The 16,374-nt window shown below is 42.4% G+C and overlaps 4 protein-coding genes across 4 annotated transcripts; 2 read left to right on the top strand and 2 right to left on the bottom strand.

Moving 5' to 3' along the window:
* Window positions 1-585: 585 nt before the first annotated feature.
* IL334_005850 (uncharacterized protein) lies at window positions 586-3,265 on the bottom strand (the record flags this gene model as incomplete). The annotated part of the gene is made up of 11 exons (XM_062937557.1): window positions 586-683; window positions 942-1,206; window positions 1,391-1,544; window positions 1,615-1,703; window positions 1,764-1,785; window positions 1,854-1,948; window positions 2,031-2,151; window positions 2,219-2,376; window positions 2,447-2,521; window positions 2,610-2,928; window positions 3,018-3,265. 11 exons carry the CDS (start codon window positions 3,263-3,265, stop codon window positions 586-588), a joined length of 1,644 nt encoding a protein of 547 aa, XP_062793608.1.
* Window positions 3,266-4,096: 831 nt separating this feature from the next.
* Window positions 4,097-7,113, top strand: IL334_005849 (uncharacterized protein; the record flags this gene model as incomplete). The annotated part of the gene is made up of 10 exons (XM_062937556.1): window positions 4,097-4,129; window positions 4,187-4,285; window positions 4,359-4,525; window positions 4,601-4,958; window positions 5,047-5,277; window positions 5,357-5,962; window positions 6,041-6,178; window positions 6,262-6,357; window positions 6,480-6,962; window positions 7,051-7,113. 10 exons carry the CDS (start codon window positions 4,097-4,099, stop codon window positions 7,111-7,113), a joined length of 2,274 nt encoding a protein of 757 aa, XP_062793607.1.
* A 252-nt stretch (window positions 7,114-7,365) lies between these two features.
* IL334_005848 (uncharacterized protein) lies at window positions 7,366-10,396 on the bottom strand (the record flags this gene model as incomplete). Its single annotated transcript, XM_062937555.1, has 10 exons — window positions 7,366-7,449; window positions 7,538-7,663; window positions 7,746-7,829; window positions 7,900-8,346; window positions 8,406-8,530; window positions 8,600-9,371; window positions 9,436-9,641; window positions 9,721-10,018; window positions 10,090-10,243; window positions 10,320-10,396. The coding sequence occupies 10 exons, from the start codon at window positions 10,394-10,396 to the stop codon at window positions 7,366-7,368; spliced, it is 2,373 nt and encodes a 790-aa protein (XP_062793606.1).
* Window positions 10,397-10,722: 326 nt separating this feature from the next.
* IL334_005847 (uncharacterized protein) lies at window positions 10,723-12,571 on the top strand (the record flags this gene model as incomplete). The annotated part of the gene is made up of 7 exons (XM_062937554.1): window positions 10,723-10,750; window positions 10,816-10,895; window positions 10,983-11,293; window positions 11,355-11,438; window positions 11,490-12,263; window positions 12,320-12,379; window positions 12,445-12,571. The coding sequence occupies 7 exons, from the start codon at window positions 10,723-10,725 to the stop codon at window positions 12,569-12,571; spliced, it is 1,464 nt and encodes a 487-aa protein (XP_062793605.1).
* Between the last annotated feature and the right edge of the window lie 3,803 nt (window positions 12,572-16,374).

Below are 16,374 nucleotides of genomic sequence, written 5' to 3'. Positions count from 1 at the left end.
CTTCTTGAATCTCTCGTTGAAACGCTACGTGAATTTCCTTTTCTTATCCTGCCCGTTGATCAGTTCTGACCCCGGAAAGATACCTTCCTTCATCGTACTTTTCGTCTTGGCAATAAGTCGTTAATTGCTATCGCGCTGATATCAATCAGTCGACAAGACATCTCACAATTGATTCCCTTGCTTACTTGACGTGCCTTGTGAACGAACAGAGATCGAAGATCAAGAATCAAAATCGTGGTATACCTATTCGATAGTAGTCGCAGCTTCACGCCATTCCATGTCAATATCATAGACGGCAGACACTAAATAACCCTCAAAGAAAGTAGTGATTACGACTATTCCTCGAACATTATGAGATGAATAACAATTGCATATACATCCTTCCTTCAATCTCTTCCCCAACAAATTTCCTTTTGCCTATTTTACTTTAACTCGGGCTTCGTGGTCCTCAAAATCCTATGATCAAAATGGATGAATGAATGAACAATAAAAATAAAATTGGAACATCAAAATCATACAAAAAGATTGATAAACGTCACCAAATCATCGATTGACTTTTTCTTCGTTGCGATTTAGTTGAAATGCTTAAAGGGGGATACCACATTTACCACTGATGTTGACGTGGACAGCCTTTGTTTCGGTGTAAGATTCAAGTGCGTATTCACCCAATTCACGTCCGAGACCTATTTGAATTTCAATGTCGCATTAGTCACCAGTTACGTACCACCACATTATCATCGTATTCTCGGATCATTGAATCGTGGCAGAACAAGAGAAAATACCCTATCTCGACAGGGCGATTTTCCCACGATTCGCTAATACGGAGCGCCGGCGGCCCAACACCAACGAACCACGCCATTGGAAAGGGTTTCCTCATGTTCTCTTGTGAGGGTGATGTGATTGATCGGTCCGATTTAACCGAGGAACAACGAGGAACTCACCAGATTGTTTGAAACCACCGAAAGGTACTTGAGGGTGTAATTCATTGTAACAGTTGATCCATACGGTACCAGCTTTCAAGTTGCCCGCTACTCTCGTGGCCCTTGAGATGTCTTGGGTGAATACAGCTGAAGCTAAACCATAGACTGAATCGTTTGCAGATTCGACGACTTCTTCCTCAGATTCGAAAGGTGAAACAACGACGACGGGACCAAAGATTTCTTCTCGGACAATCTTCATGTTGGCGTTTACGTCACCGAATACAGTCTACGTGAGAAAAGGACACATAATCGTCCGTTAGCCTTATTATCCATGTATATCCATGATATCGGACTGAGCTTCTCCAGGAAAAAAGAGAGGATCATAGAAAGGGAATGTGAGATAAATGAGATCGATCGATGGGAAAAGATACGGTTCCTGTTGGGGATGGGATATCAAGCCAAAAACTTACCGGTTCAATGAAGTAACCGGATTCACCGTGTCGTTTACCGCCGGTGATGACAGTAGCACCTTCTTCTTTACCGATTTCAACGTATTTCATGATTCGGTCGTATTGGAGTTGAGACACTTGAGGTCCTTGGTATGTGCTTGGCTCGAATGGGTCTCTGAGAATGGCAATGACAATAAACTGCGATTAGCGTACTGTCGTGAGTAAAAAGCCTTCATCCGACATACCCGACTCTGAGTTTGCCAGAAGCAGCTTTGAAAGCTTCTACGAATTTATCGTAGATGTTCTTGTGAACGTAGATTCGAGATCCGGCACACTAAATCCGGTTGTAAGCGGTAAATCATATCATAGGGGATACAGCCTTGGTAATACATACACAAGTTTGACCGTGGTTGAAGCTATAGCAAAAAATGTGGTTTTGTCAGTGTATTGTTGCCAGCCGAATAACTCCGAATAAAATACTCACAAGATACCTTGGCAAGCGTATTTGACAGCCTCGTCAAAGTTGGCATCTTCGAAGATGATGTTAGATCCCTTACCACCGAGTTCAAGGGATACTTTCTGTGGAGCCAGTGGGGATCAGCTGGCGTCCCTGTGACCCTATGGCTTCCCATGGAGCCCAGAAGGATAGACTCTGACTTACTTTGATGTTAGATTTGGAAGCTTCTTCCATGACCAATCGACCGACAGCGGTGGAACCGGTAAAGGCGACCTTGTCGATATCGGGGTGAGAAGCAAGAGCGGATCCAACGGTGTTTCCGTAACTGCGCAAATTATGTCAATATCTTTGCCCTTTGATAAGATACAAGCCTCTATGCATCTCGTACTCACCCAACAATGACATTGATGACACCAGCGGGTACACCGGCTTCCTCGAAGAGTTTGGTCATGTAAAGAGCAGTCAAAGGGGTGATTTCAGAAGGCTTGATAACAACGGTACAACCAGCTGCGACGGCAGGAGCGATTTTCCATGCGAACATCAAAAGAGGCTAGACAGATAACACCATATTTGAGTCAATATTTGATTGACACATGGTTGTAGTAAGTACGGTAACTTACGAAATTCCATGGAATGATTTGACCACAAACACCAACGGGTTCGTGTCGGGTGTAGGAGAGTTTAGCCTCGGTGGTCTATTTTTGAAGCACAATATTGTTAGTATAAAATCATCATTGATGTCTGGTTGAAGAGCTGGTGAGTGAAAAAAGGATTATAGCTGACCTCGATAGTTTTACCGTGGATCTTATCAGCCCATCCACCGTAGTATCTGAATACTCTAGCGGCTTCAGTGACATCGAAACCTTTAGCGGCGGAGAATGTTTTTCCGTTATCGAGAGCTTCAATGGAAGAGATGATATCGATATCTCTTTCTATCAATTCAGCGATCTTGATAAGGAGTTCACCTCTCTTGAAACCGGGAGTGTGAAGACCCCAAACATTGTTAAAAGCGGTGTGAGCGTGTTTGACAGCTGCGTCTACGTCTGCTGCAGTTCCTTCAGGGATAGAAACAAGGACTTTTCCAGTAGATGGGTTGTAGATACTATTTCGTGTCACATTTAATACAATCAGTAAATGGCAAACGAAGGAATAGAATCGATATAGAAGGAAACCGATTATAAAGAAACTCACTCGATGGTTTTGGCATTTGAATCAATTGATTTTGACCATTTACCGTTGATATATAATCCAACAGGAATATCTACTTTACCCTTGTAGACTGAATGGTCGAAATCGTGAGAGAAAGTGGGATCTGACATTGAATTGAATAATCTAATTGATCTGTTTTTAACGTAGAAATTATTTGATGTTGTACTGGGTTTGATTATTGATCTAGGTGCAGATCTCAATAAAGTACTGAATCGAGCTGGGGAAATCATCTTGAAAACGGGTTAGGATTATTCTCCTTTTGTTATATATGTGCGCCGGTGAGGGGAGGGGGTACGGGGCAAGTATTTGCCTTTGTTCTTTCCTTCTATACGGTATTTGATCAGGTGAGGGTGGGGATGAAGGTTTCTGATGATAAAAGTGTGTGTGTTATGCAATTCAATTATGCAAACGTTGTGTAAGAGGTCAGATGTTTGGTGGAGAGGGGGTGAAGGGGGGTATAAGGTGGGCGGGGGGGGTTGGATGAGATGGGATAACTTTATCCCATTTGTTTTTCTTATTCCTTTCTATACATTCCTTCGGCTACATCATTATACCGGTCCGGTTTAAACCGTCTTCCATCTCTCAACCACCCAACCCCATCAAAACTTTGTTAAGATGCAGTTTAGCCTATTATTAATTCCCTTTGCGTGATGTCGCAATTCCCTTATACCTTCGCCAGGATTTAATCCCGAACAGTACACCTAAGGGGTGAAATCTTCCTCTACCTCTTCGCTTCCTTGCCTCCTTGCATGTAGGGAATTGTCCGGCTGGATTGTTGTGTGATACTTGAACTCCGGTTACGTTGTCTCATAACCATCGGACCAGTTTCCTTTCTTTTGAATAGGCACGCCCTGCTGATAAGGGCTCAAAGGCGCGCTAGGCTGGATGGATGTACGCCTATTTTGGCTACCAGCCTTCGGAGATCCCATCATTACTCCGTGAATTCGGCCGTTTGTTTCTGCTTGGATACAGACAGCTGAAGCTATGATAGTTTTCTTTTTTCAAACTTGCTATTCAGTTCATCTTGATCGTTCAAGTGTACAGTCGAAGCACGAGCAGATATGCCCGCTTCTCCAAATATGAAATCGCCATGGGTGAGCTGTACTAACTTTTGTCTTCGGATTCACAGCTGACACCATTTCTCATTGCAGAGCGAGTATACCAATTCTGAAGGAAGGAAGTATTGGTCTCATGCAACCACCAAACAAAGTGTTTGGGAAAAGCCTGATGAGCTGAAGACCCCTTTCGAGGTGAGCTGAATCACTTGAATTGATGGGTCATGACATATTAGCTGACTGAATTCTCCTTCTCCTTCGAGTATAGAAAGCACTCGCTAAAACACAGTGGAAGCAATATACCTCGAAAGATAGACCTTACTATGTCAATACAGCTACTAAAGAGACAAAGTGGGATCTACCACCTGACCTGAAAGAGCTGAAGGAGAAAATCGATCAACAAGAAGAGAGAAGAAGAGCAAAGGGATCAGAAACGTGAGTCACTACCCATTCTTATCACGCATTATGGAAATTGGAAAGGAAGAAAGCTTATAAACCTAAAAATCGCAGTCCTGACAGATCGAGATCACCCACTCCAGAAGATATCAGAGAATTAAGGGAAGCAGCAGCGCTTGCTATTGCACCATATGGATCTATACCTCCAACAGATTCCCCCGCAGGTAGACGAGGCTCCGAAACTCCTGCTGCACAAGCACAGACTCCAGTCGTCCCTCAACGAGAAACGATCATTATGCCTCCCGGAGGATTCGCCGATCGAGCCAGAGCGGAAGAAGCGTTTATCCATCTGCTCAAAAGAGAAGGTGTCAATGAACAATGGACTTGGGATCAAACTATGAGAAAAATAATCATGGATCCATTATATAAAGCTTTGGATACTCTTGCCGAAAAGAAAAGTGCTTTCGAAAAGGTATGTCAACTATCTCATTTTACATAATCGGGGATATGCCCTCATGTTTTTGCGCTGATAATGACGCGAAAACCACTGCGCGTGATAGCATATTAACAGCATAATGGAATCTAGAAGACAAGCAAAACAACTTCGAATATCTAAATTAAGACCTATATTTCATAAATTATTCGCCTCATCTTCCGAAATCACCAGTTATTCGACTATGAAAACTGCCGATCAAGTCTTTCAAGGTAATAGATATTGGCGTGAAGCCTTGTACGATGAACGAGCCTTGATTTTGGAGGAGTATGTCGATGACTTGAGGAGAGTCGAAGAGGTAAGTCCGAATATTGGTGTGGATTAAGCGAAAGCAATCCAAGCTAATCACTGGAAACCATTTTTCTTCGTATTCATAGGCTGCAGAAAAACAACTCAGAGATCGAAATGTGAAGAATTTGACTGATCTTATACGGACTTTGGATATCTCAGTATCAACAAGATGGAGAGCGGCCCATGACCTAATCGTTTCTTCAGCAACTTTCAAATCAGATGTAGATTTACAAAAGATCGAAACGATAGATATGATTCAAGTATATGATAATTACGCTAGACAATTAGAGATTGAACACGAAGAAGAATCACGTAAATTAAGAATTGATAATACACGCAAAGCGAGAAAAGCAAGAGAAAATTTCAAATCACTTTTGAACGAATTACATTCCAAAGGAGAATTAAATAGAAAATCTCAATGGAAACTGACTTATCCCAAGATCAAATCAGATCAAAGATATTTAGATTTATTGGGTTTACAAGGGTCAAGTCCGTTAGATCTCTGGATGGATATGATTGATGATCTAGGTGAAGAAGTTGAAAGAGCTTCTGAAAAGATAACCAGAGCTTTATCAAAGGAAGATAAAGAAATCACAATCGAAACTGCTTGGCAAGAATTAGAAGATTGGTGTAAAGAGATTAAGATTGATACTCAGATCGAAGAAAGATTGAGGAGAGAAGTATATGATTTGGTACGTTAGCCTGTATTCCAGCTCGTTTGCCATGGAGGATGTCTATTTCTAACCAAATGTTTTGATCACCCTATACAGATCCATGGCAAACTCAAACAAGCTGCCGAGGATGAAATTCGACGAAATGAAAGAAGAAGAAGACATAGAATAGATGACCTTCGATATGCACTCAAAAAAGTGGGAAGACATATCGATTTAGAAATGACCTATGAGGAGGTAAGTCTAGTCTCACACAAGGTGCTCTTTCAAAGATGTCAAATACAGCTTAACTCGAAACCCACCTTTTCTCGACCATTTAGGCATTGCCTCACATGAACGAGCTACCTGAATTCAAGGAAGTTTCAGATGAAGATGATAGGAAGGCGGCGTTTGACAAATATGTTAAAAGGCAAAAAGTGAGTGATGTTTCTCCTCGATAAGGCCCACATTATTTCCATTGAGTTTCGTTAAGGATGTGAAAACCATTCCGGCACACAAGATAATGGGAACTTTGCTAATGTATTTATCGTCTGATCAGGAGAAACTTCGCGAAGCCGAATCTTCCGATATTGGTTCTACCCGTGATAGGGAAGATAAACATGATCGTGAGCGTGAACGCGAACGCGAAAGAGAAAGAGAATCTGGACACAGAGAACGAGATAGGGATAGAGATCATCGTGATCGAGATAGGGATAGAAAGGACAGAAGATCTTCCATCAAAGAAAAAGAGAAAGAGAAAGATGCGATGGATATTGATGAAGTAGTGAAAGAGAAAGAACCTAGATCATCCAGGAAAGACAGAGAAAGGGATGACGAGAAGAAAGACAGAGACAAAGACAGAGACAGAGACAGAGACGGTGAGAGGAAGGATAAAGATAGGGACAGTGAGAGGAAAGATAGAGAACCTAGAGACAAAGAAGGTGATAGGAAAGATAGGGACAGAGATAGAGATAGGAGAGATAGAGATAAGGAGAGGAAGAGAGGATCAGTTGGCCCTGACGATAAAGAAAGAGAATCAAAGGTGAGCCCATGCCATGACACACAATCCAGACTCGATGATGAAAAGATTATGACATTTTGGCTAATTCGGATTTTGATGTCTTATCTAGAGGAGAAGAATGTCTTCCACTTCAAGAAAAGATAAAGATGAGTTTGAAGAGGGGGAGATTTGATGTCTATCCGCCTGAATAGACAGACCACCTTGGAATATGGGAGTTGAACAGAGAGCACAAGCGATACGTATATGTTCATTAAATATGCATATAAAATTAAAACATTCATCGATGGAAAAACCCTAAATGGACTCGTAAAATACGAAAAAAGATCGGTAGCACCACTTTGGCCACACAAAATAGACAATCACACATATTTCTCTTCTCTCTCTCTTATTGAATGTATACAGCCCTAACCTCACGAAGCGACGTCTACTCAGCCTTCCTCTTCTTCTTCTTTTTCAGATCTATTCCTGATCCTGAACCAGAAGCTCCATTCTCAGATTTACCGGTTTTCTATGAGGACGGAAGGGTAAAAAGAAAACGAAATTAGCATGAACACTCACAAATCTACAACAACCTTGATGATGTGGGTTTCACTCACTTTGGCTAGAACCCTTTGTAAAGCTCTTCTAGTTTCTGAATTCTCAGGGAAAGAAGTTGGATCGAAGTATTGTGGTGCGTATTCCAATAACCATTCAGGTCTCACTTCCGTTACTGTCCTTATGAACTATATCATCAGATTACAATTAGCCTTTTTTTTCCTGTCCATTTGGGTCTTACAGGATGAGGTTATAGTAAACAATACTCACGTTCGCTGTGGTCAATACGAACTCATTGTAAAGTACCCATTCTGGAGTGGTATCCAATCCACAAGAAAGATGCAATCTGACAACCTATCAAACGGTACAGATCATTTAGTCAATCTTCGTAACCTCACACTAAAAGCGATTATAAAGGACTCACTTGGTTATCTTTAACGGTCATATAACTTCCTTTTTCACCTTCTTTATGTGCTACTTGCATGAAGAAACCACAGGTCAAAGCTTGTCTAATGTTATTCCAATAATTTCTATCTTCCCATGCTGTAGAACATAATTCCAAATCGAATTTTTCCATTGCTCTCTTCAATTGAGTTCTGACATTATCAGCTTGAGTTAAAGATCTTTGATTCAAGTAATTTTGCCAACACCATGTTTTGGCATCTCCTTCATTTGATTTGTAAGCGTGATAAACGTTTAATAAAGTGAGATGATCTCCATCTGGATGAGTGAATTGTGCTTTGGCTAAATCCGCTTCTTTTCTTTGCGAAGCTGGTCGCATGAATACGTTTGGTACTGACAACATAGCGGTGAGAGAAAGCATCTCATTACTGCAACCGAACTCGGGGCTGACGATGAGCATTTTGGCGAGCTAAACATTCAGTAGAGATCAGCCAGAAGTTGTATGAAGAAGATAATGAAGCTACCCACCTGAGGATCTAGAGGAAATTCGGCCATGATTTGACCTAATGGTGTGAGATTCCCCTCATCATCTAGCGCAGCAAGGTAATGGAGCAACTCCAACGCTCTCATGATAGTCTCGGGAGCAGGAGCGTCTAATTGAAAGTTCGACAGATCAGCTTTCGTCTCACAAACTAGAGCCGTTTGATATAGCTATGACTTACCCATATAATCGAAATGAACCAGATCCTTTATGCCTAATTTGATTAATTCCAGAACTGTGTTTGCTAAATTACTTCTCAAGATTTCAGGATGAGTTTGTTCTTCCAGCTCTTTGACGAAGTCTTTTTCCGTATATAATCTGAAACATTTTCCAGGTCTTGTACGACCTGCTCTACCTGCTCTTTGCATTGCAGAAGCTTTTGATATAGGTGAAACCAATAAACTTTCAACTCTAATTCTAGGATTATAAACTTTTTGTTTACAGAATCCAGGATCTACTACATAGACTATACCGTCGATTGTTAATGAAGTTTCTGCTATATTGGTGGATATGACGATTTTTCTACCAGGTAATCCATCTTTTCTTGCTGGTGGTGGCGGATCGAAAATTCGCTGTTGCTGATGTGGTGGTAACGACGAATATAAAGGTACTACCAATAAAGGTCCTGCCATTCCTTTATTCGATAACTCTTCACCTTCAGCTCTAATCTTTCTACATGCATCTTCAATCTCTTCTTCACCAGTCAAGAACAATAAGACATCTCCTTCATCTTCAGCTTGATGGATGAACAGTACCGTCCGGATGGCAGCTTCAACATAATCGTTTTCTGGCTCTTGAGTGAAAAATGTTTCTACTGGGAAAGTTCGTCCAGACACTTTTACAACGGGAGCGATACCTGTAGGTTGGTTATCTCCAAAGTATTTTTGGAATTTTTCAACATCAAGTGTAGCGGACATGACAATAATCTTGAGATCAGGACGTCGTTTGGCAATCTTTCCGATCGCTCAAGTCAGTCAAGTTCTCCATCTCATTGGTAATCGTGGATGGTAAACTCACATCTTTCAGTAAACCCATCAATATATCTGTAGCCAAAGTTCTCTCGTGCGCTTCATCCAATATGACAGTAGAATATCGTTCTAATAGAGGATCGTTCATAGCTTCTCTTAACAACATACCATCTGTCATATATTTGAGGAAAGTGGTTCCTGGTTCAGTCATATCTTCGAATCGAATCGAATAACCAACTTGTTTACCGAGTTGTACTATTGTGTATATGATCCCATCAGCACTCCCTCGACCGATAGGAAATGATGACACGAGTGTAAAGATCAGATGACTCACCATCCATCTCATCGGCGACACGTTTTGCTACGCTCATAGCTGCAACTCTTCTAGGTTGAGTACAAGCTACCATTTTACCTCTTAACATTGGTAAATCTGAATAACAAACGAATTGAGGGATCTGAGTGGTTTTACCTGATCCAGTTTGTCCTTCCATTACAGTGATTTGATTTTCTGAAAAAACAGTTAAGAATTCTTGCATTTTTTGATATACAGGTAAACCTTTTCTCTGTTCTAAGATCTTTCGATATGATGCTGAGAAAGGTTGTAGACCTTTGAAAGGGTTCACATCTCCATCCTGTTCCACAAGTACATTTTCATCAATACCAAGCAGCTTACCCCCTGCAATTTACGAGTGAAGTGACTTACTAGAATAGTCTTGACTTGTGCGACTGAGACTTTCCTAGGCACTAATCCATTCAATGGATTGGTGGCCTTTCCACCTGCTCCAGCTCCGGCAACTCCATTTGCTCCAGAAGCATAACCGTTGGAAGATGATGAGGCCATCGTATTACGATGAGCACTATTAGCAAGGCAAGTTGAAGATTTAGCTTGTATGATTTTTGTAACGATAGTGAAATGGCAAGAGCGGAACTTACAGGTAAGGGTTATCGACGGGAGTGGAAGAAGATGAATCAACGATGGTTTTGGATCGTTTGGAAGGAGGTTCAGACATGTCGCTATTGTCCCAGAGTCGATGACAAGGCTCTCGATTGTGCTCGTAGATATAAGCAAGAGTACAGGATGAAGCTGAAGACACAAAATATCACCAACTGTTAAAAACTTTGACATTTTGATCCAATACACGATGCGATTAGAAATTATAAAAATCGATAGTCGCCCACTATATAGGCACGCGAGTGGCAAATGAACCGAAAGTGGCGTGCCTATCTGCATGTGTTGGGGTGGAGGGTGAAATCATCGCTGCGTCACCGTGAATAGGATTGAAAGTTGATCTATACTACTCTCAGATATCCTCTTTCATCTTCATTCACAGACGATATGCCTGGTTTGAAACCAACACAGGACGGTGAGCTGGAGAAATAGGCTGTTTTGGCCAATCAAGCTGACTCATGTATGGAATTACACTGTTAGATATCGAAGTATTTGGAGCTATTACTCAAGCAAGTCACGAAGACGCTGTACATTTCCTTGAATCCGGTACAACCTTAGAAGTGAGTGAGAGGTCTTGCAGTATACGCTGCCCCAATACGTTAACACGAAACTCACTCGCTGACAATAGCATAATCTCAATTGCATAGGGTGCCATAGAAGATTTCTTCGCGACCCAAAGAGCATCTGAACCACCACACGTCTCACACGACCAAGAAGAAGACGAAGAAGCAGAATTAGCTTTGGATTCACCTAATATGTCAGACGAGCATTCCAACAACCCTCCTCCACCTGCTGGTGGTGCTAGAACACTCGGTGGTCAACCGATTGAAGAATCGCTACCTGCTGGATGGGGTAAACCCGAGAGACGATTTGGTAGACTGGGAGAAAGCTCCGATTCTGATGAGGAAGATGAAGGAGATAAAGCACCGGAGGAACTCTTCACCGGTGGATCAAGAAAGTGAGTGGCAGAGCTATTTATTGAGATTCTTGATCTATGTGTGTGCTGACCTCCTTTGCAGTAGTGGACTGGCTGTTCAGAATCCCGATGATCCACGAGGGAGTGGAAATTCCCTTGTGGACAATATCCTTCGAATGGCCAATCAGTGAGTTCTACATGTCATAATCATATGCAAATCAAGCTGAATAAAAAGTAGGAACGGCCCTCCCAAATCGCCCGCTGGAGGTGCAGGAGGTGCACCAAAACCACCATCTGCATTCAGAGGAACAGGTCATACACTTGGATCAGATGAAGATGCTTCAACTGAGATTCCAGCTGCTGGATCATCCGCTCCATCAGCATCAGCATCTACACCTTCTATCCCCAGTGTCGCTGGAATGACTCCATCCATGATGGATAATCTTCTCGCTGGGATGTTTGGTCGAGGAGGAGGAAATCCCGCAGCTCCAGGTGGACATGCAAATGAAGAAGATGATGATGATGATGACGACAACGATGAAAACGTTCAAACTCGTAGATTGACTTTTTGGAGAAACGGATTTTCAATTGAAGACGGACCATTACTCTCATATGATGATCCTCAAAATAAATCATTATTACAAGCTATCGAATCTGGTAGAGCACCTCCAAGTGTTTTCGGAGTCAGATTCAATCAAAGATTAAATGTTGAAGTCGCTCAAAGAAGAAGAGAAGATTATCAACCACCTCCTAAGAAACCAATGTCAGCTTTCGGTGGATCAGGTAATAGATTAGGTTCACCCGCTCCTGAAGTAGTCTCAGGCAGTTCATCTCCCATGCCAGGTGGTTTACCACAAGGTATCTTAATAGGCGGTTCTTCGGGAACTAGTACACCACCTACTGCAGGATCGGCAGGAAATACAGGTGCAGGAACTTCTGGACAAGCTCAATTCGCTGTGGATGATAGTAAACCTACTACCAATATCCAACTTCGTCTGGGTGATGGAACTAGGTAAGCACGTAACAACCTGTTATCTTACTTATCGCTAATCGAACATGCAACGGTAGAATGGTCGCAAAAGTCAACCTTACTCATACCGTTGGTGATCTTCGTGGATTTGTTTCAGCGTGAGTCGTGCTCGCGGTAACATACAGTTTGTCTTTTTGCGATACTAAGCCTTTCTTGTTCATAGCGCCCGAGCCGACTCTAGGAGTTTCGTGCTTCAGACGACGTTCCCAAACAGGGAGTTATCCGATCCTAGCGAGACTATCGAAGCTGCCAAATTGCAAAATGCAGTTGTTGTGCAGAGATTCACATAGATACTTTGTAGTCGATAGCATGAAAGGCAAATTCAAAATATCTAGAGCGAGAAGTAATCATGCATTATGTACACATATCTTTTACATCTCTACGTTCACTTACGACGTGGAGAATAGGAAGGTTATTGATGGCAAAGCGGAAATACTGCCCTCGTTCTGCCGACTGAAATGACCGCCCACAATCAGCGTGTTACAATCGGACATAAGCAGCCTGCACATGCCATCAGCAGAACCAGTCGTCATGGTGATTGTCATACGATTTCTAGCATTTAGAGGTAGAGCTTATGTTCTGTCTATGTGAAATGTGAACATGATGTATCTACAATGAGACTGCAAATGTCAATCTCTTTCGGAGTGCCTCTTTTGGGGGACATACACGAATAGCAGTCTGACTCGATTCATTTCATTCGTTATGATGTAATAGTCAAGACTTTACAATACATTTCATAATGTTAGGTATCGTCATACCAAGTCGTCTTTGGGAGAATAATAACAAATGCGGTTCAAGATGGCTCACAAGAAAGTACCATCATTAGCAAAGCTTCTTGGGGAGACCATCAGGCGTCATGCTAGCTGACCTTTGTGCCGAAAGCGCTCTGTAACACAATAATCTCTCATATCATGACGAACATTTACTTCGTTTGTTCTGTGATGACGATGTCTACTGCGATCACTGCTACTTTATCTCCACGTCCTTTGTGGGGACAAAGAAAGAACGAGGGTATCATACGTGTTTTAAGCTATTTGACCTTGACTTGCCAGGCTGAGAACTGGCAAGAAGGATATGGTAAAAGTTGATCTGGCTACTTTTGACATCATATTCTACGGACCATCCACGCTACGTTTCCTCTTCTCTGTTTCTCTCAAGCTTGACTCCACAGTCAAACGCATTCCAATCCAAATATCACACGTTTTACGCAACACCAATTTTGTTCTTAACATTCAGTAATATCATCATTACTAGCAGGAGCATGACACAAACAAATCATACAACAAGAAGTAGTCCTTCCTCTCCGAGTGGCTCCGATTCGTCTCATACACTAGACAACTACTCTGTGGGGCGCAAGGAAGAATTCAACAATCCACCGTCTCGACAGCCCATCACTACTACTTCGGAAGACCCCTGTAGGTGTAAGTGTACATGTTACGATGTCATAACAAAAGCTGGCGAGGGGGAAGAAGCATTTGCCTACGAGCACTGTCTGAATGATGTTCATCGATATATTGGCTGTCCGACCACCGACCCAAATCTTTTCTCAAAGGCTTACAGAGTCGCCACAGCTGCTGGCCACTCCAAGACGAGCTCTCAGCCCATAGAGACTGAAGTCACCAGAGACGTGTCCGGAGGTACCCAGACTAATTGGCAACAATATGCTAAAGTAATGCGATATCAGGTTCTCGCTGTGTACACAACCATGGAGGAGGAAAAAACTCGATTGAATAGTCAGTCCTAACAATACCACCGGATAGGAGTATGAGAATCGATGTAGCGTTTAATCGTGCTCCTTCACCCTGGTTTTCTTAGTATAGGTCCATTAATCTCTGTCTGTTTAGGATCAGTGCTTCACTTTCTTGTCGACACTTTGATGTGGGAGACACGTGTCTATTGCTGTGAGCAAGATTGCATGGTATTTGCTCATCTTTGACAAAATTAGACTTGCTCCCTTGGTCATATATGGGACTTTTTACGCTTGAAGGAATGGCAGACGTCCTTCTCCTCTGATACGAGAAAGGAGAGAGACCGTTCGACATGTCTCGCTTCTAATTTTCCTATCATGCTCTATGAGGCGCAGCATTCATGAGAGGAGAAATACTGTTTTCATGGTGAATGAAAGGATTTGAATGGAACCAGTGCTATCGCCGAAGCAGAAGGCTCCTGGGTCATTGCACCACTTACTACAACTTTACACGAGCAGGAGGAAGACAGTCAGACTTGCCTCGTTCTGTTGACTTTATTTCAAATACAGAGCTTCGGAGGATGACGACATTGAGGAAGACTCCGTCACAAACGTGGAAGACTAAAACGTTGTCTCATATATATGCATATAAACGTCTGTTTAGGCTCCCGTTCCTCTCATCGTTCCCTCATCTATGGATATCAATAGGCTTACACTCAATATCTCATTCGGAAACCTCACGACTTATTTAAACCGTGTCAACCATATCAGTTTCTTTTAGTTGACTACAGTACCAATAACCCGAAATATCCCAACTATTGAAAGGAAAAAACATTTCGCAAGAACCCTCAAGTTTCGATGATACTGTGACCAGCATAACTGGACTTGTTTGGGATCCACACTCTGACCGTTATTCGATATCTGAATATGGCTATCATTGGCCTCCTAACAACAACGTGATTTGGTTATATATCGACAAAAAGTCATCGAACGATGCCTCGCATTCTCGAGGATGCCAGTCTTTCATAACTAATGACGATCGAAAGAATACGACTAAGAGTGCTATCACTCAATCCGAACTGGGCCCGTCCAACGTATCAGGTTCAGCAGCGTCTAATGATGGAGATGACTGGATGAAAAAAGCAGCCACAGGCTTCGGGAAAGCGAAAGACGAGTGATCGGTGGCAAAGTCACAGTATCAGTAGTGACAGCAATTGGGTTCTTGTTATAAGTTACATAGCTGTACCCAAAAAGCAAGGAGAGGTTTCATTTCATGTTATGAGGCCATGTGAGAACTAAAATATGAATTTGATTTGTTAACCGGGCAAATAGAATTGCCAGAAACACAAGAAGCTGATTTCTGCTACATTGCCTTCGGACAATTTTTCGAGAAAATTCCCTCCGTCTGATGGTGAAATCGTCAGCAAGCATGGCTAAGCATCGCAAATAAACCAGCCGTTGGTTTGTAACGTGGTGACGTGGTACTAAGTACAACACAGGGACGGTTCTTTCGAGAAAGGGTGCGAAGATAATATGGAAGGCGCTTTGTTGTTGGCCGGAAGAAGTCGGGTTCCAGCTATTGGGCCGAAGCTAGTCATGTCGAGCTTGGTCGAGCTGCTTGCTTCTTGATGTTCCTATGAGCTTTGTACATCTCAGCCTTTATCCTCGGGAATACAGTGTGATTGCGCAGTGACCAGTGTCTCTTTCGTTCAAATGGTCACCGGGCTCTCGTTAAGGCTAGCCTCTCTATAGTTTTGTTCGCGCCATTCGGTCTAGCCCCAGTCCCAGGCCTTATTTTGAATATCATATATTCGTTGTCTGAATAGAGGCTTCTAATATGACATCGACGGCAGCGTACCCGACATGATCGGATATCCTGCTTTGTAGTATACTGCCCAGAATGAATAACTATGCTACGATAATCCACAAGATCAAACAACCATGCGTCGACGTCGAAAGGCCTGAAAAAAGCCTCAGTGTCCGAAGGCTTGGGGTGAACAAAGGTTACAGTAAGTCACACTTTCGTATATAGGAATATGAGTCTCCTTGGTTTGTGTTCTTCCATTTCACATTGCCATCATTCGCTGTCAAGGTGGGAATGACTGGGAAGAAATGTATAAAAGGTCTCACGGTAGAAACTCGAGCATCGTCTCTCATTCAATGTTCTCAACCTTTTCCAACTAACAATCTCCTCCTGGACCTGACACACCATCACATACACCGATAATACATACACTATACACGATGTCCACTAGTCAACAAGATAACACTACTTCTGATGGCGGCGACAACTTTCTTACCATTGGCAAATCCACTTCGGCCTTGAGTTTCTGCCAGACCTGTAGGGTATCCAACTATCTTACCGAGGAAGAAATATACGATCACCTTCAAAAGGTACACAATTGC

The sequence above is a fragment of the Kwoniella shivajii genome, chromosome 8, assembly GCF_035658355.1.
Source record: "Kwoniella shivajii chromosome 8, complete sequence".
NCBI classification, from domain to species: domain Eukaryota; kingdom Fungi; phylum Basidiomycota; class Tremellomycetes; order Tremellales; family Cryptococcaceae; genus Kwoniella; species Kwoniella shivajii.
Note: the sequence above shows the minus strand (reverse complement) of the source record. Positions and strands in the feature narration are given on the sequence as shown.